The sequence below is a fragment of the Hippopotamus amphibius genome, chromosome 13 (assembly GCF_030028045.1).
Source record: "Hippopotamus amphibius kiboko isolate mHipAmp2 chromosome 13, mHipAmp2.hap2, whole genome shotgun sequence".
NCBI lineage: Eukaryota > Metazoa > Chordata > Mammalia > Artiodactyla > Hippopotamidae > Hippopotamus > Hippopotamus amphibius.
In genome coordinates this window covers 102,398,064-102,417,449 of record NC_080198.1, presented here as the reverse complement: position 1 = coordinate 102,417,449, position 19,386 = coordinate 102,398,064, and the positions used below count along the sequence as shown (strand labels likewise).

Below are 19,386 nucleotides of genomic sequence, written 5' to 3'. Positions count from 1 at the left end.
TCTGTTGTATCCGGACTCCAAATTATGACCTTATAGCAAAACCTCTATATAAGGCGCTGAAGGGGGAAGAAAGGGAATAGGGGCCGCCTGTGGGCTTTTGAGACTCTAAGGACTGAGTTGAGTAGGGCACCAGCACTAGGGCTTCCAACATTAGACAAACTCTTTACCCTATATGTCCATGAGAGGTCAGGGATAGCTCTCGGAGTCCTGACTCCAAAGCTGGGGCCAGAGCAAAGTCGAGTGGCTTACTTTTCAAACCAACTGGACTCCGTGGCCCTGGGATGGCCAAGCTGCCTGCAGGGAGTAGCAGCCACAGCCCTGTTGATTAATGAGGCTTCCAAGCTCATCCTAGACAACACTTAGATGTGCTAACCCCTCATCAGGTACAATCTGTGCTGGAGGTCAAAGGACATCATTGGTTCACTAGAGGACGTTAACAAAGATATCAGGCCCTCCAAATGGACACCCCTGACATTAGGACCTTAAGGTATGCCAAACTCTGAACCCAGCAACTCTGCTCCCAGAGGTTGAGAATGGAGACTTACTGCATCATGTATAGAGACCACAGAACAAACTTTCTCCACAGGTCTGATCTTCTAGATGAACCTCTTGACAGCCCAGAGGGCAAGTGGCTTGCTGATGGGAGCAGTTTTATAGAGATGGGGACCCGGAAGGCAAGGTATGCCATAGTTGGTCTAGATGAAGTCACAGAAGCCAAGGCCCTGCCACCCAGACATTGGCCCAGAAGGCCGAGCTATTTGCATTAATGAGAGTGTTGCAATTAGGGAAGGATAAGAGATGAAATATTTTTACTGATTCTAAACATGGGCTCCATGGGCCACATGCTCATGCTGCCAGTTAGAAGAAAAGAGGAATGTTAACTGCTAGAAGCTCTCCCATAAGACATAAAGATTTAATCCTGGCCCTTCTAGAAGCAGTACAGCTCCCAACCCAGGTGGCAGTAACCTGCTGTTGTAAAGGCCATTGGAAGGATGGATCTCTTAAGAGCCAAGGGAATAGCAAAGCTGATCAAACAGCAAAGCAGGCAACTTGGTTATAAGAGCCCAAACAGATCACGGCCCTGGTAACTGGCTCCCCGGGCTCCCTAGCCGTCCCAGCCATCCTAGCCGTCGCTGGAGGAACAGGAAATGTTGAAAAATGGGTCTATGACAAAAAAGACACTGGTCGGTACATAAAAGAGGACAAAGTGTTTACCCCTGAAGACCAATGACAGCGGCTCGTTAAGACTTTGCATTGTGCCACCCATCATGGGAGGGATGCACTATGGGATTTGACGTAGAAGGCTTCCTCAGGGAAGGGACTTAAGGGAGCAGTGAAATGAGTGATCCTTGCCTGTGATTTGTGTGTCCGTAACAACCCACTGGCCCCCCAATCCCCCTTCATTACTCAAGCCAGTACAACGCTGAAGAACACACCTGGGAGAAGACTGACAATTAGATTTTACCCAAATGCCCCTGCACTCAGCATACAAATATCTTCCTGTGTTTGTTGATACCTTCACGGGCTGCACTGAAGCTTTTCCCGCTCAATCTGAAAGGGCTACTGAAGTCTGAAAGTCCCTTTTAAAGGAGATAATTCCTCAGTTCTGGCTTCCAAAATCCCTCCGGAATGATCACCGGCCCTCTTTTGTAGGGGTGCTCAGCAGCTGTAGGGATAGACTGCAAGCGACACACCTCTTGGCACCCCCAATCTTCAGGGAAGGTAGAGAAAATGAACCATCCTTTAAAGAAAGCCTTAGCAAAGCTCTGACAAGAGACCCATGAACCCTGGACCAACCTGCTTCCTACTGTACTCCACAGGGTCCATTACTCGCCAGGCGTGGTCTGAGGCTTGACCCATATGAAATGTCCTATGGGGGCCTTTTCTTACTACTGACAGCCTACTGCATGAGGAAGTGAGCCAGACCCTGAGATATGTTATTAACCTATGACAAGTTCAGAAGGCAGTCCAGGACTATGCCAATCAGGCTCTTCCAGCTTCCGCTAAAAACACAGCAGAAGGAGCCGCCCCTCTACAAATTAACCCTGGGGATCAAGTTCTTAAGACTTGGAAGGAGGCATTCCCCCGAAGACTAACTCTTGACAAAATGGAAGTGCCCCTACAGAGTGATTTTAGCCACCCCCACTGCTGTCAAACTGCAAGGGGTACCTAGTTGGGTACATTTGTCCAGACTAAAGCTCTTACCTGCCCAAACCCCGCAGGTCATAAGGGAGGAACAATATACCCATAAGCCAGTGGAGGACCTAAGATACCTACTCAAAGACAAGCACCACCAACAGATAAGTAAAAAGTGATGTGGTGGGCGGGACTCCTACCTGCCTTTTTTTTTTTTTAAGTTTTTTTTTGATGTGGACCATTTTTAAAGTCTTTATTGAATTTGTAACAATATTGCTTCTGTTTTATGTTTTGGTTTTTTGGCCATGAGGCATGTGGGATCTTAGCTCCCCAACCAGAGATTGAACCCACACCCCCTGCGTTAGAAGGCGAAATCTTAACCATGGACCGCCAGGGAAGTCCCTATTTGCCATTTTTGTCATTATAACCTTGCTTGTGTTTTGCCGGTTTGCTCAGCCACCCCCAGCAGGGAAGCAGCTCTTTTGTCTGTGCTGGGTTTAGGGAAACACTCCACCACAGGGAACACTCCTATCGATTCTATCTGCCCAGCTAGTCCCTGTGACTAGGGAACAGTGGCAGGAGAACTCACTTATCAGCATCTCCAGACTCGCATCGGAAGGGGAACATTTAAGAGAACGCTGGGTATGCGATCAACACCCCGGCTACGAGTCCCTCTCCCTGCCCCTCGCAATCCCTCTGAACCTGTCAGTTCTGCTACTAATGAACAATCTGGGTCAGGGACACCTGCCACCCCCCAACCCCTGCTGGTCACACAGTGCTTTCACCGGACTCCTGGGTTAAACAACCAGACGCGAGGCGTGGGATACACTAAATTAAACTGCACAAATGGCCCTTGCTTCACATGTGCCAAGAATCCCTGCCCCCCGAGGTACAACTACAACAGATATCCTGCCTCTTACACAGGAATGGGCTGTACCTACAACCTCACCCACTGATACCCTGTTTCAAAGCTTGGCTCCGTCCCCTTAAACAACACAGAAGGGGAATGTGGATGGTGGGAAGGAAACGGCCCATCCACCTGGTCCATCCAATTCAACTCACCTGTGGGATACTGAGCAAACAGTGATCAGGCCTATCAGTGCGACCTCCTGACACTGCCAGCAAGGTCACGCACGAGCATCTTGTCAAGACCACTGTAAGACTATGTGACCCAAATCAGCAACACAAGGGTCCACCCTCCCCTACCTGCTCAGCACTAGCAATGATTATGTGCTTCAAGGACTGTCCGCTCTTAACAGTGAGACAGACATTCAGATCTGAGCCCCTGAAGGTTCTGTTTTCCTCTGCAAACACCCAAACCACCACACGCTGCGGAATAATGGCCAGATCCCAACCTCTTCCAATGAAGCTATATCCTACAAGTGCATTGATGATGTCCGCTTCATAAGGGAATGCACGATGGGAACCACGGGGAGGAGGAGTTTTCACTCATGGTGGGACTGCCCTGGGGGAGAGCACTAGGGACATCTCAGCGGGGCGGGGCTGACCGTCAGACCAGCAGCCCCATGGAGGGGTGCTCCACCCATCCTGAAGTTACACTAAGAAACTTCGCCAAGCAGCTTGCTTATATAATGGAACAGACAGGGCAAGCCTTAAGCCTTAACAGGACTGAAGATCTCTCCTGTTTCTCTGGCTGATGCCGCTCTTGATTACCTTCTAGCAGAGCAAGGCAGATTTTGTGCGCTAACCACTACTTCCTGCTGGATCGATGCGACAGGCCAGGTGGAAGTTAATATTAAGGAGATACACACCCAAGCAGAACGGCTTCACAGTTTTGGCAGGGCCGCTGTCGCCTCCACTGTCTGGTCAAGAGCTAGGGACGCCCTCCCCAAGGCAACCTGGTTCCTTCCCTTTCTAGGCCCGTTAGTGGCTATTATTGTTCTCCTTTCTAGCCTCTGTTTGTTTAATCTTTGGGTCAAGTTTGTGTCTTCTAGACCCCAACAGTTTCAAGTAAGGCTCATGATGGCCCAAGGATTTCAACCCATTCCCGTGGAGGGTGACCCGGGTCCCTGCAGGTCCTTGGAACAGTCAGCAAGGGACTTGTACACCTCTAGAGTTGGCTAGGGTCTGTGGCCCCAGTTCAGCAGGAAGCAACTCCAGAAGAAGAGACCTTCAGCCCCTTAACCCTTAAGAATAAGGGATGTAGAATTCCTCGGGGGAAATGAGATGGTGCTGCACCTGGACAAACGTCTCCCTGAGCAATAGGATGCAAAGAAGCTATAAGTGACTAAAAATAACTGTGTGTGTGGGCAAGTTGGGGCAATTATGAGCAACAGGATACATGGCCACAAGCAAACGGCCATTTCTGAGGTGCTGGGAGCAAAAGCAGGGCACTGCACGTGATCCCTGCACACGGCACCAACGAGGGGTGGACAGACCCCTCGGCCACGTCTCCTGCCCAACCCACGGATCTGCTGCCACTGTTATGCTATTTACGGATCCAAGCAGCTCCTCTCAGGTGGCGAGCAAGGGAACCTGTTTCTTGTTCTTGCTCCCTTGTGCTGCAGCACGAGCCCCAGTAAAGCTTGCTGGACATTCTTGCCTGACTTCTTATCAATGTGTATTGATTAAAGAGTCCAAGGGCTTGGGTTGGTAACAAAACTGCCAAAATGAATCTACAGATTCAACCCAATTTATACCAAAATCCCAGCTGGATATTTGAAAAAATTGACAAGTTGATCCTAAAATTTATATGGAAATGCAAAGGAACCAGAATACCCCAAACAATCTTGAAAAAGACAAAGCTGGAAGACATACTTCCTGATTTCAAAACTTACTGTAAATCTAAAGTAATCAAGACAGTGTGGTACTGGCATACGGACAGACATATAGATCAGTGGAAAGAATTAAATGTCCAGAAATAAACCCTTACTTTTACAGTCTATTGAGCTTCTATAAAAGTGCCAAAAGGTTTAATGGGAAGTGTGTTTTCAGCAAATGGTGCTGGGAAAACTAGCCATCAACATGCAAGAGGGTAGATTTGTGCCCTTATCTCACAGCACGCACAAAAATAAACTCGCAGTGGGTCACAGGTTTAAATGTAAGAGCTCAAATGATAAATTCTTAGAAGAAAATACAGTAAATGTTCATAACCTGGGATAGGCAAAACAGTCTTAAATATAACAACTAAAGCACAAGAAATAAAAGTACTTGATAAACTGGAGTTCATCAAATTAAAAAACTTTTTGTGCTTTAAAAGATACCATCAAGGCACTTCCCTGGTGGTGCAGTGGTTAAGAATCTGCCTGCCAATGCAGGGGACACGGGTTCGATCCCTGGTTTGGGAAGATCCCACATGCCACAGAGCAACTAAGTCCGTGCACCACAACTACTGAGCCTGTGCTCTAGAGCCCGCAAGCCACAAGTACTGAAGCCCATGTGCCACAACTACTGAGCCCATGCGCCTAGAGCCCATGCTCTGCAATGAGAAGCTACTGCAATGAGAAGCCTGTGCACCACAACAAGAGTAGCCCTCGCTCGCTGCAACTAGAGAAAGCTCATGCACTGCAACAAAGACCCAACACAGCCAATAAATAAATTAATTAATTAATAAAAGTCACCATCAAGAAATTGATAAAAACAAGCCACAGATTTTGGAGAATTACAAATCATATAGCTGACAAGAGACTTGTATCAGAACATATAAAGAACACTTACAGATCCAAAATAAAACACAAATAACCCAATTTTAAAAATGAGCAAAAAAAAAAAAAAAAGAGCAAAAGACTTGAACTGACATTTCACCAAAGGAGATATACAAATGGCCTTAAGCATGTGAGAAGATGCTTAACGTCACCAGTTATTAGGGAAATGCAATTTTAAACCACAATGAAATACCACTTCACACACAGTAGAATGGTTAAAATACAAAAGAGAGACAACACATACTGACAAGGAGGTGGAGAATTTGGAAACTCACACATTGCTGGTGGAATGTAAAATGGTACAGGTACTCTGGAAACCATTTGGCAGTTTCTCAACAACCTGACGAGAACTATGCACTATCAGTCACTCACCACTGGGGGAAGGAGGAGGCTTAAAATCTTATTTCTAGCTCTCCTATCAAAACCAGTCACTAAGAAAATGGGTTTCTTTTATGGTGCCAACAAAACAGAACAAACAAACACCAATGCCCTTTACTAACCTGGTCAGCTCTCAGCTGAGTTGAGCCATCCTTATACATCAGAGTTACCACCAAGGCCACTGCCTGTTTGAGCATTTCAATCAGCTGGCTTTTCTCCAAAGCATCCAAATATCTAACATCACAAAAATCGTCTTTGAATGCTTTTGAGTTCCCAGAATTTAGGTAGGTTTCAACCTCATCAGCATCTTCTTCCAATGCCATAAGTTTACTTGTTTTCTCTGATGAATTATTACATGTGATATGTTTTCTTTTAAGATTCATGCTTTCTTTGTTGCTTTCATTACTTATATTTTCCTTTGGCAGCTGTTTTCTTTCACGTCCCATTTTCCGTAGAACTGAGGCCTCTTGGTCACACTGTGGAGTTAAGCACCTGGAAGAAGCCGATGAGCTGATGCTCTTCTGGTTTTGGTCACTAGACAATTGATCTGTGAGTCTGATATTGGAGGACTGAGGAGAGAACTTGATGCAAACTCTTGATGTCTGGCTTGTAAGAGAATTAAGATTCTAGAGAAAAATGGAAAATACTTCACTAGAATATGGATTCATAAGACAGGTCTATAAACTAAAGTAAAATCTGATAAAACTAATCTAAGGTGAAGTGGGGACACAGTGTCACACTAACTATGATTGAGCTTTTTAATGGGCAGTGGTTTCTCTCAACCCAGGCAGGAGTGCGTATCTGCATCCTGGGCTGGAGCAGGCAGGAGTTGGTTTAGAAAGTCTCCCACCGCAGCCCTGGGCGGGAGCCGTGGTGTAACAGGAGGTGCTGTGCAGGGGCGTGTGCTGTGCGTGTGCCTAAGAGGGGGGGTGAATCACTAACAGCTTCCAAGCAAAGGCCATTTATAGAGAAAATGAAATCACCACAACCAGCTGATACTATGTTAATCTATCTACTAAATTTAAAAAAAAATACAGTTCCGCAGCAATCCTCTTCCCTGCTTCCGTCCAGCAATGCGCAATATTCATTCATCGCTTCACAGACGGAGGGGAAAATGCATCTCTCTGTTTCACTGAAGGATTCATTCACAATAAGATTTTACCTTTAATGTTCATTTTTCAGATTTTATGATATATTTATGCTATTCTAAACAAATGCATACCAACAGTACTTCAAAAATAATTTTGAAAGAAAATGTCTTAACACTTGGTCACATGACCACAGAAAATTTAAAATTATACTCATTTTTATTGCATAGAAATATTATATGCTTTTCAAGAAGAGACTTCCAAACATAAAATTACATCGCATTAAAATTTCTGTGGAGCAGAATTCCCTAGTGGTCCATTGATTAGGACTCGGTGCTTTCAGTGCTGTGGGCCTGGATTCGATCCCTGGTCGGGGAACTAAGATCCCACAAGCCATGTGGTGCAGCTAAAAAAAAAAAAAAATTCTGTAGAGGAGTACACAAGAAAAGGAGTAAAGAAGGAAAAGGAAAATATAACAATTCAGATTGTTGAGGAATATCCTGCTCATGTGTTTTTAAAGGGGTGATTGTAGATATCAAGTTACCAAAGTACGGTATTTAGATATTAGTGGATGTATTTTAAACCTGATAAAACAGTTTTTAAAATGTCAGTATTATCAATACACCAGAAATCATGTCCTACGAAACTTTTTAAACTTGAGATGAATATTTTATTTATTTTTAAAAATATTTATTCATTTGGCTGCACCAGCTCTTAGTTGCGGCATGTGGAATCTTACTTGTGGCATGTGGGGTCTTCAGTTGCGGCATGAGGGATCTTTTCTTAGTTGTGGCATGCGAACTCTTATTCCGGATCTAGTTCCCTGACCAGGGATTGAACCCAGGCCCCTTGCATTGGGAGCGCGGAGTCTTAGCCACTGGACCACCAGGGAAGTCCCAATGATGAATATTTTAAATTTCAACTTAAAAATATGTCAGGAGATACACAGCTTTTCAAAAGTCTTTTGAGAGAAAGGGAGCAAAAAGATTTGAAGACCTCTGCCTTAAGGATCCAAGGAGCACAGCTTGAATACCTTTGGGAGAGATAAATTCCATCCACTTTCAAAGGGCTGCACAGAGTCCCTTCGCTGTCAAAGATGCTGCTCCTTCCACTTAAGGGGCAAATAACCATCCCATCAATCCAGGGGTTTACTACAGGGAGCTTAAGTTAGACTCAGTTAGATTGGGATTTGACCTCAGGTAGTTTGCTCCAGAGTCCACTCTCTTTGACTATTATGCCACCTCCACCACTGCTTCATATATAAGGTCTTTGGTAACATGACTTCTTCTCATCTCTCCCCCAAGCCCAAACCACATACCTCACCCATGTAAATTTTATAACCCTTCCTTTCTGAACGTCTCTTTATTTCCACTACCCCAAATTTCTAAACTCTCTTCCCTTAACCTAAAAAATTTTCCCAAAGTCCTTCCCCCACTCTCTAAAGGTGAGGGTCTTTAGACTGACCATTTTCTAGTCATCCTTTAGATCTCAACTCAGATATAGTGTTCATATTCAGAAAGACGTCCCAGATTCCTCTCCCCACCACCCAGAAAAAGCGGAACGAAATAGCACAAAAACTGGGTTAGCTGTGTCCCCTACTGGTCCCAGAGCACTCGGCCCTGACTCCTATTGTGACACTAATTCACCGTGTCATAGAGAAATACTGTGCTTATCTGTCTTCCTCATCCCCTCATACAAATTAAACTGTAAGCTCCTGGAGAAGAACTCCTGTTTTCTAACAATTGCATGCACAGTGCCTAGCATATAGTAGACACTTGATAAGTATTTACTGACTCAATGAAAGTTATGTTTAGAATTACTCATATTTGCAAGGATTCACCATTTTTTCCAGTGGTTGATTCTTCCCATCTTCAAGTAGTACTGAATACTTAGCACTGGATTTGTCTACCACTTCTGCAGCTTTAAGAGACACAGAAAGGAAATGTGAGGGAACAGAGAAATTAAAATCATATAATTAGCTAAACATTGAAAATAGCCTCTATAATCACTTACTCATTATTTATGTAATTAAAACAATGTAATACAATTTACAACCAAAATGCATGCTACCATTGCAATAAATATTCATGCAAAGTATCTTCAAGTTAACTGGAGACAGATCTATGTAATCATGAAATGTTTATTAAAAAGTATTACTTGGCATTTGCATTTGAATACTGGATTCTGAAAACCCAAGTTCAACATTTTACAGAAAGCTTGTAAGTATTAAAGGTTTGAAGAAATTCTTAGACTGAATAATGTTGCAACGGAACAATTAGAGATTCAGTAAAACATCAGTTATACTCAGGATACATTTAACAAGAAAGGCACAAGGCACTCAATGATGAAAACTTAAAACCTTATGAAATGGCATAAAGCATGATCTATACGAATGGAAAGAAATAGCATTGAGATATGAACAAAACATTTAATTCTCCCAAATATAAATTTAATGCAACTTCCATCAGAGACCCTACAGGGCTCTTTTAATTGAAAAAAAAATTTCGAAGTACATATGAAATATTAAATATCTTAAGACAAGAAAGATAAGTTGCAAAAAATAAAAGAAGACTTCCTTTGCCAGATTATCAGAACATACTATAAAACCACTGTAATCAAATCCACAAGGTATTTGAATAGGAATAGACAAAAAGATCTCTAGAACAGAGTAGACAACCCAGAAACTGACCCCAGGACTTATAAGAATTTAATAAACAACAAAGATGGTATTTCAATTAAGTAGAGAAGGTAAATTAATAAATAGGGAAAGTACAACCAGCACCACTTCTGAAAGAAAATAATACATTGGGAAAACTATTTGGGACAAAAAAAAAAAGTTAATATTTATATTATACAACAAGTTACACTGACCAAAAAAGAAACAATTCAATAGAAAAATGAGCCAAAGATAGGGGGAGGCAATACACAAAACAGCAAATCCAAAAAGCAAACAAGCATGATGTAATACTTAAACTCATCAGTAGTCAGGGAAACACTAAGTAAACATAATTGGAGGTGGAGGAGAAGAGGTAGTCTCACTTTTTGCTGGTAAAAATGCGAATAGTTAGGATCTTTTTAGAAGGAAAAGCGTCAACACTTACTAAAATTTAAAAAGCATGCATCACTCTCAGGAGTTGGGAAGAAACGGATGGACCCAAAGGGACCTCTGGGATGCTACCAATGTTCTGTTTCCTGATCTGGGCGAAGGTTATAGGGGTGTTCAGTTTGTGAAATTTTGAGCTGTAATCTTAGGATAGATGTGCTGGGGGCAGGGGGGTTGTAACCTCAATAAAAACAGAGATATAAAATATATAAATCATCTAACCAAACCACCTCACTCCTGGCTGTTTCATAGAAATATATGCAACAGTAAATATGCTTAAACCAGAAGAGCATTGCTTTATGGCAAAGGACTGAAAATGAAGAGACAGCAGCCAAGAGGGCAGTGACTGTATCATGTAACACCCCACTGTGAAGCAGTGCCGCTGAAAAGGAGCTGTACTGACTGACTTGAAGATGCAGAGCTCTGTGAAAGTATGACCCCATTTCTGAAAACCATGACCCAGCCTCCCCATGTGTGTACATGAGTGTGTTATGCTCACACACTGGCACAGGTCTGGCCCCTGGGAGGCTGAACCTGAGATGAAGGCTTGCGGTCGGAAAGGTGACTGGGGTGCGTCCTCAGGATCAAGGTCTGTAGGGGAGTGAAGGCTGGAGGACAGGTCCAAGATGCAGTCGCTACAAAGGCCTGCTCTGCACCTGGCACAGGGTCAAGGGAGCTGAGCCTTGATACCCCAGCATCCACCAGTCTCATTACCTGGTTGCTCCTGGGGCAGGGGTGTGCCCTTGGGCAAAGAAGTCCTTTGCGGCTGAGGCAACCATCAGGAAGGGCTGGGCTGTGAGCAGTAGCTGGGGTGATGAATGGGGGCTCTGGGCACCCACAGTGCTCACTACCGTCCTGCCTGCAACTCACTACACTGTGTGGCTCAGATGTGCTCTGGGAGCAGCTCCTTCGGGACTCTGCTTGGCCTCTTCCTGGGGGGAACTTCAAAGGAAGGTTAATGGGGTGAACTGCCTGTCCTTGTCCTGCAGCTGGCCTCAAGGCTGCAGACAGCATTCACCTCCCTCTACTACCCATTCTGTGGCCCCCTCGCCCTGGCCTGACACCTCTGCTGGGCTAGGAAGCTCGCCTGATCCTGACCCAAACCTGCATCCCTGACAGGTGTAAGTCCCTGGTCACCACGCCCTTCTCAGGCCACGGCCACTGCATTTACCGTCACATCTGGTCAGAGGACCAAGAGGTGTCCAATCACATCACTTGGGTGCCAAATACAAGCTTTCCTGCTCCCGTTACGTAACGGCAGTCCTGACTTCTGGTGAACAGGATGGGGAGTACATCCCTTGCCTGCCAGTCTCTTGGTGTAAGCAACTTGAAATGACCTCTCAGCAGCTATAGCTTGAAATTGAACGGTACTCTTCCTGTGCCGCTGGTGGGTTCCCCCTGGGGCGTCAAGACTAAACCTGCAAAACCCAGAGGTGTCAGGGGAGAGAAACACAAATTTACTGAGGGGTGTTGGGAGTGATGGTAGGCAGGGCCACTCCACTGCCACCTCTTGGTTCCCAGAGCTCTTATTTATACTGGGGACACTGCATCCTGCCCTAGTCACTGATGTACAGGGTATAATGCAAGTCACCCGAGCTGAGCCTCTACCCACCACTCCACCACTCTGTCGGGCTGGTGTTTTGGGTGTGTGGCTGTGACGGAACCCATGGGTCCCACGATCATGTGCCCACTGCAGCCCCTTTGCTGTAAAGTGGGTCCCTATGTCCAGGGCAATGCTATGTGGGATTCTGTGTCAGTGGATCAAACACTCTGAGAGCCTTGGATAACAGAGCTCACCGAGGCTCTGGGTATGGGGCAGGCAAACCCATGCCTGGAATACGTGTGGGTTCCAGTCAAGAAGAATCACAGCACCTTTGGGGGCACAAGAGGTTCAGTGTTGCCAACGAGCCCCCAAGTGACTGTTCTCAAAGTTCGGTACAATTGGCGACACAGCGTACTCTCCGTCATTGGAAAGCCGGACATTCAAGAGAGGCAACAGCAAGATCAGCCCTGGCGAGTGGGAGCGCCATGCTGTCAGGCTCACACGTAGCCTCCACCCCAGCTCCATGGCCACTCTATTAAGCAACCCAAGTTGCCTGTACTGGGACAGCAGATGACAGAGGCTGATGGACATCACCCGGCCACGTCACTCCAGTTTTGTTCCTTCCTTTGAACTACCTGAGGCAGCTGCTCCCTGCATCTGTTATTATTGTAATCTCCAGAGTTTTCTTTACACCTTGGCAACCAATCCCATTACTAGTTAATAATGCTTTAAACTGTCCCTGTTCCAATGACTGTACGGTTTCTGTTCCCTGACCAGCCCTGTCTCACCCACTCCCTTAATAGGTCCTGGTACCTCTTGGCCAGGTTATGTCGTGACTTAATGGTCAAAAGAGAAGGAGGTGCCAGTTCCTGAGGGAAAATGTGTTATTTCTCAAAATAGAACCTTCTTGCATTGTCTTCAGGCTGAGGGGCTGGGGGGTGGAGAGGAGGCGCTGGCCTTTAACGAAGAGGAGTAGCTACTTCTGCAGGTCCCAGAGGTATCTGGGATTCAAGATGTGAATGCACCCATCTGGAAGTCCCCATCCTGCACCTCGGGGTCAGGTCCCTCTTCCTGACCCAGGCCCTGACCTTGAGGTAGAACACCCACTGGGGCTGAGAATCCAACCTCCTCTGGAGCTCTACCAGCCTTACTAGGCACAGGGCTGTGATTGCAGATGACTTCTTTACAGGCTAGCAAGTGAGCCCTCTGGCTATCACATTTACCCTTTAATTGCTAATTATAATCACCCCCAGCCTTTGTCTTTTCCCAAAAGACCCAGCCACAGCCAGCAATGCCACTGCCCTATACTTTTCAAATACATAGTACTGCCCAGCGGCCAGACCAGCCACCCCAGTAAAAGCTTTAACTGCGCCGCTGCCATCTGTACTTCACCCACCACTTGTGATGAAGTCGTCGGTGGCAGCCCACCTAAGGGTGACCAAATTCCAAAATGCCATGTCTGCTTTCTCAGACCACTACTGGCACCAACTGCCATGGGTCAAGTTCCCTGAGGACCAGACTGAGCTTTGCCTACAGACATTTATTTACTTGGGGATGCTCTCGGGGAGAAGGATTGAGGGAGTGGAAGCTCTGATATGATATAGCTGCAACAAAGGCCTCACCAATCCCATCCGAGGGGAAGGTCAGGATGGCACAGCACAGCCACACACACACACACACACACAAGCTATAATCACAACCATGAAAACGGATGGACAAAAACCTGAAAGGCATGTGCTAAGTTGTTAATATGGGATACGAGCAAGTGAAGAAGGTTCAACAAAGCAAAAGCCTGAATTAAGAAAGCAATGTACATATAAACCTTTCACTCGTGTGTGTGTGTGTGTGTGTGTGTGTGTAAATATGTAAAAAAAAAAATTGTTTTTTAATGTGGGATTATGGACTTTCTGGTTTTTCTGTTAAAAATTTTTTTTAAGTATTACAAACAAAAAAAGACCCTCCAAAATGCTGAAGAAAACACAACATAAATAGTAAAGTCCTTCATATATGAAAATACAACATAAATAATAGTCTTTCATATGTTTTATATGTTTGAAGAAAGCTCTTACAAATCAGTAAGAGCTGAATTCACGGATCAATCCACCTGTGGTAGCATCAAAGCTGAGACCACCTTTGCCTGCCTTCAAAGAGCTCAAAACATATCGAGAGTTAAAGCATTATGCAAATAACCAAAAACTACATCACAGGAAATTCTGAGTTGCAAATGAATCAAATGCAGTTTACTTCCAATAAAGCATTCTGGTAATGAAGTGCCATCTGAGCAGAACTTTGTAAAATGCTATTTCACCACTTAGTGTTGTGTATGAAGGAGAAAAAGAAAGGTAAGCAGAGGATGAAGCCAGGAAACGATACATTTTGAAGTTGAGTCAAATCTGAATGGGGACTAACTCCTTGTCATTTGCAAATGTTTTCTCCCATTCTGTGGGTTGTCTTTTTTTGCTTGTGGTTCCCTTTGCTGTGCAAAAACTTCTGAATTTAATTAGGTCCCATTTGTTTGTTTTTGTTTTTATTTCCATTACCATGGGAGATGTAATATCAGAAAAGATACTGCCACAATTTATGTCAGGGTGCCCTACCTATGTTTTCCTCTAAGTTTTATAGTATCATCTTACATTTAGGTTTTAATCCATTTGGGGTTTACTTTTGTGCATTGTGTTAAAGAATGTTCTAGTTTCATTTTTTTTACATGTAGCTGTCCAGTTTCCCCACCACCATTTACTAAAGAGCCTGTCTTTCCCCCATTGTGTAGTCTTGCCTCCTTTGTTGTATTGACCACAGGTGCATGGGTTTCTTTCTGGGCTTTCTATCCTGTTCCATTGATATATATTTTTGTTCTCGTACCATACTGTTTTGATGACTGCAGCTTTGTAGCATAGTCTGAAGTCAGGGAGCCTGATGCCTCCAGCTCTGTTCTTTTTTTTCAAGATTGCTGTGGCTATGTGGGGTCTTTTATGTCTCCATACAAATTTTAAGATTTTTTGATCTAGTTCTGTGAAAAATGCCATTGGTAATTTGATAGGGATTGTGTTGAGCCTGTAGATTGCCTTGGGTACTGGGGTGGGGTGGTGGTGTGGGGGGAAGGTATAGATTGGGAGTTTGGGACTGACATGTACACAGTGCTATATTTAAACCAGATAACCCAAGAAGGACCTACTGTAAAACTAATTATTTTTTAAAAATCTGAATGGGGCATAAAGAGAGGGAAAGTGATGGGACATGAAGACTAAAAGGGCAGGCAAGGGCCAGGCTGCCCTGCAGGAACACATGGGGATGTTTCTACAGATAAATTCTGTACAGAGCAAAGACAAGAGCTGAGCTAATCCCAGCAATGGTGTAAAGGCAGGACAAAAGTGGCAATAAATCAGCAGTAAACAGCAATTAGGAAACTTCTGCAAATTTTCAAGTGAGAAGGAACGAAGGCTTGAATTAGGATGGTGGGAACTGTGACCCAACATCTGGCAGGGTTTGCTAAGTGACTGGACATGAGGATTTTACATTTATTTAATAGAAATAAAAATGTTTATCCATATATTCTTGACCAGAATGAATATAATAAAAATAAATCTATTTTCTCATTTAGCTTTATGTTATCTGTCCTTGAAATTGCAAAGATTTCCACTAGATGGTGAGAATAAAGACACACTTCAAATTAATGAACTGGATTTTGACAAATATTTACCTTGAGAGTCTTAAACCTGCATTAATTTGTAATGTCTGTAAAACTATTCTTATTTTACTAGAAAAAAACCATATTCACCTCTAAGCTCTATTAAGTTAAAAATAATTTTGGATAAATGTGTACTAGAAACTGTTATTTGATCACTATAGGTACTTAGGCAGAATATAGAGATGTAGCCTAATAAATATGTGCTTAATCAAATGCATAATGCTATACATAGCACCAGGCCAGCTGACAACCTTGAAACCAGCCTGAAAAATCGTCCTCCCCAATATTTCCCAGGACTTTCAGTGGCATTACTGAACACTAAAATGACAATATAAATTTAAGTCAGATGAACCCAATTCTGAGTCTAGTTTACAGGTGTTAAGAGTTAAGGTAAAAAGCTAAGCCACAGTCACAAAAGACCCACCAATACAATGGCTTAAACAACAAAGTTTATTTCTTCTCTCCTGTTCTGAGGTGAGTGGTCTCAGCTGGTGGAGCAGCTGTTTCATGAAGTCACTCTGGACCCAGGGTCCCTCCAGCACGTTGGTCCACAGTCCTCTAGGACACTTATCATTTGCAGGTTGGAAAGGAGTTATTTCAGGTTCCAACTGGAGGGGAGGAAAGAGGCCAGCTAGGAAGCAAGTCAGATGTCTTCAGGACTACGCCGGCAACAGCACACCCCACTGACACGACCCTGCCACTTCATACCTGACTGCAAGGACACTGAGCCACGCCGTCTGATGGCATGCCTCCAAAGAGAAGCACGGACTCCAGTGTGGTGGACGAGTAACCTCTGCCAGAAAGGCCTTTGGAGCAATGCAAAAGCCCTCATGTGATGAGGAAGTGGGAAGTGGCTGCCATCAAAGTCAGGATACTGGTTACCTTTGAGCAGGAAGAGAGTTCTAATTGAGAAGGAAATGTTGAGATGTTGGCAATGTATGTGGTAGCTACATGAGGTCCTCTTTATACTAATTCATTAAGCTGTATTTTAAGTTTTTCCATCTTTTGTATTTTCACAGCAAAGGGTTTTAAAATAAAGACCAATCTTGCTGCAAGAAGATACACACAGTCCAATCCTTACTGGATGTGTATACCTGTCAGTCAGTCTAGCAGATCAAAAGTTAGATCCCAAAGTGACATTTAACATTGTTTGGTTTTACTTATTACATTTTTGTAAAAGCAAATATTGGCAGTTTACTTCCATTGATTTCTGAGTTCAATTTTGATATTTATTTGGTATGAAATGGTCTTTCAAAGATGAAACGCTGATTTACAATATTTTACTTATGAGAAGGATGTGACATAACAGCTCAGCATGTGACAAGAGTCCAGGAATCAATCAATTCAGGTTCAGCATCATTCATCAATAACTCCAGCAATCCAACTTTAATTCAGATTTATATGAAAAAAGAATAAAACTGGTGGGACTCTGTGGCAGACAGACTCTAAGGTGGTCCCAAGACCCCGCCCTTCTAGCATTCACATGCCCTTGTGTAACCCCTTGAGTGTGGGTGGAACTTACTGACTCACTTCTAACCAAAAGACTGCAGCAACAGTGACAGAATGTTTGTGACTACCTTACACAAACTGTAATGTCAGTCTTGCTGGGGACACTTTCTTGCTGGCTTTGAAAAAGCAAGCTGCAATAACATAAAGCTGCCCATTGAGAGAACTATGTAGAAATGAGCTGAGGGTGGTTTTGAGCCAACAGTCACCAAGAAACCAAGACTCTCAGTCCAAGAGCCTACAAGGGACTGAATTCTGCAAACAACCATGTGAGCTTACAAGCAAATGCTTCCCCATTTCGAGCCTCAGATGAGCCTCCAGCCCTGGCTGACACCTGCACTGCAGCCCTGCAGAGGACCCAGCTAAGCTGTGCCCAGGCTCCTGACCCACAGAAACTATGAGATAACAAATGTGTGTTGTTTTAAGTCACTAAGTTCGTAGTAAGACTGTTACACAACGACTGATGTACAGAATCTTTGTGAAAACTCCACTCTTTTTCCAAATCCAAGAACACTTGACAGAAAAGTAATACCTTATCTTCTCAAATTTATGAAAACTAGGATTTTAAAAGAGTATTTTAAGAGCATGACAAGACAGTTCATGAGATGTGCTGACTGCCATAAATTTTTCTCAACAGAGACTCACATTTTAGCTTCCAGAGGCATTTTGTTATTCTCATCAGTTTTTGAAGGAAAGTGTATTTCGAGCTCTGTCAAGTGCACACTGCTCTTGTTATTATAGAAAGTATACAAAGGAGAAGGCTCTTTGATGTGTGATGTTACCTTTTTTCACTATTTCCTCCAGCACCAACATTTCCCCTAAAACACTATCAACTACTAGGTATGCAGTCCTCACCCCAAAATTCTTACTGGTTCATTACTGATTTCTATAACAAGGGCAACAGATGCCTGAATATGAACAGATTGAAATGTTAAGCATTACTATATCTTAATTGACAAACTGTATTTATAACAGCTTTTGAATTTTTGGTCAATACTTCTCAATTATTTCATATCTCACTTATAACCCACTCTGTAGAAGAGAAAAACAAATTAGTGGCCCAGACTTAGAATTCAAAATACAGACTGCTTTGTTAGTAAAATTTAAAAAAAAAGAGGAAAAACAAAAACCAAAAACCCTGGTATTCCAACCGTTTCAGTCACACTTGTGAGCTTTTACTATTATATCATGTCATACACATATGTACACTGATCTACTAATCTTTGCCACCTAAGTGTTTATATGTTTCTACAGCAGTATAATACACATACTGTCAAGAACACTTCTCTTGTCCACCACAAACAATAAGCAAATACAGATTCAATGACCTGAGAGCTAAGGGTTTAGCAACAGGCACTATGAAAGAACCCACCTCTTTTGAGGTTAAACAGCTGATCCAGATGCTAAGGGAATGTTTGGCAGAAATGCCTACAACAAGGAAGAGTGTTACATTTTCAAAGCAGTAAGGGCTAAGAGAATGTAAAATTTAGTGAGCAGAAGCTCATTCATCATCAAATGAGAGTAATGCAAGGGGAAGCCGGACTCCGTTCATTTGTAGGCAGGAACTTCCCTACACAATACAAAGTTCTATAGAAAAACTCTGCTACACTTCATTTTGTGAAAATCAGTCAGGAGAAACCTCACTAAATAGAGTCAGGGGACCAGAAGGGGGAGCTCTCATGCAGTACCACTCAAAGTCAGTTGGAGGAAGAATCATCAATTACAGGTCCCCCCAGCAAAAGATGTACAGGGTATCTGCTACAAGGAATCCACCACCCCAGCAACTCAGCTAGAAACCATCACCACTCTGAACTCTCACCTTTTTCCGACGGACTTTGGTTAAAAACAACCCCCACCAACATCCACCTTTTTCTCTATAAAATAATATTCCTCTGCTTTGTTTAGACTTGTCTTTGGCCCTTATATAGCATGCTTGTCCCAAATTGCAATTCTATGCTATTCTTGAGTAAACCCATTTTTGCTGACAAAATAACTTTTATTTTTAAGGTCAATTTTCAAAACTTAGTCTTAAGAATGATTAACATTCAAGGTAGCAAAAAATACAAAGGTTCGTAAAAATTACTCACTCTTTTCACTTTCTCTCCAATTCTTAGACTCCACTAAATCACCTGAATGCATAGCAGACATAATCTTCTGAGCAACACTGGACAGTGGTATCTTACATAGGTCAAAGCCTACAAATGCCTCATAATTTTCCATTTTCATAAACTCCTAAACATAAGATAAACATAATACCCACATATTAATTTTGAGACTTC

General features: G+C 43.4%; 1 protein-coding gene across 1 annotated transcript in view; it reads right to left on the bottom strand.

Moving 5' to 3' along the window:
- Positions 1-19,386, bottom strand: part of POLN (DNA polymerase nu) — a 169,196-nt gene that overhangs the window by 136,513 nt on the left and 13,297 nt on the right. Inside the window, exons 3-5 of the mRNA XM_057704662.1 lie at positions 19,195-19,339; positions 9,108-9,187; positions 6,302-6,805 (exon numbers count right to left, since the gene is read on the bottom strand). Of these exons, the coding sequence (XP_057560645.1) occupies positions 6,302-6,805; positions 9,108-9,187; positions 19,195-19,333 (723 nt within the window). The 5' untranslated portion in view covers positions 19,334-19,339. The remainder of the gene's footprint in view (positions 1-6,301; positions 6,806-9,107; positions 9,188-19,194; positions 19,340-19,386) is intronic.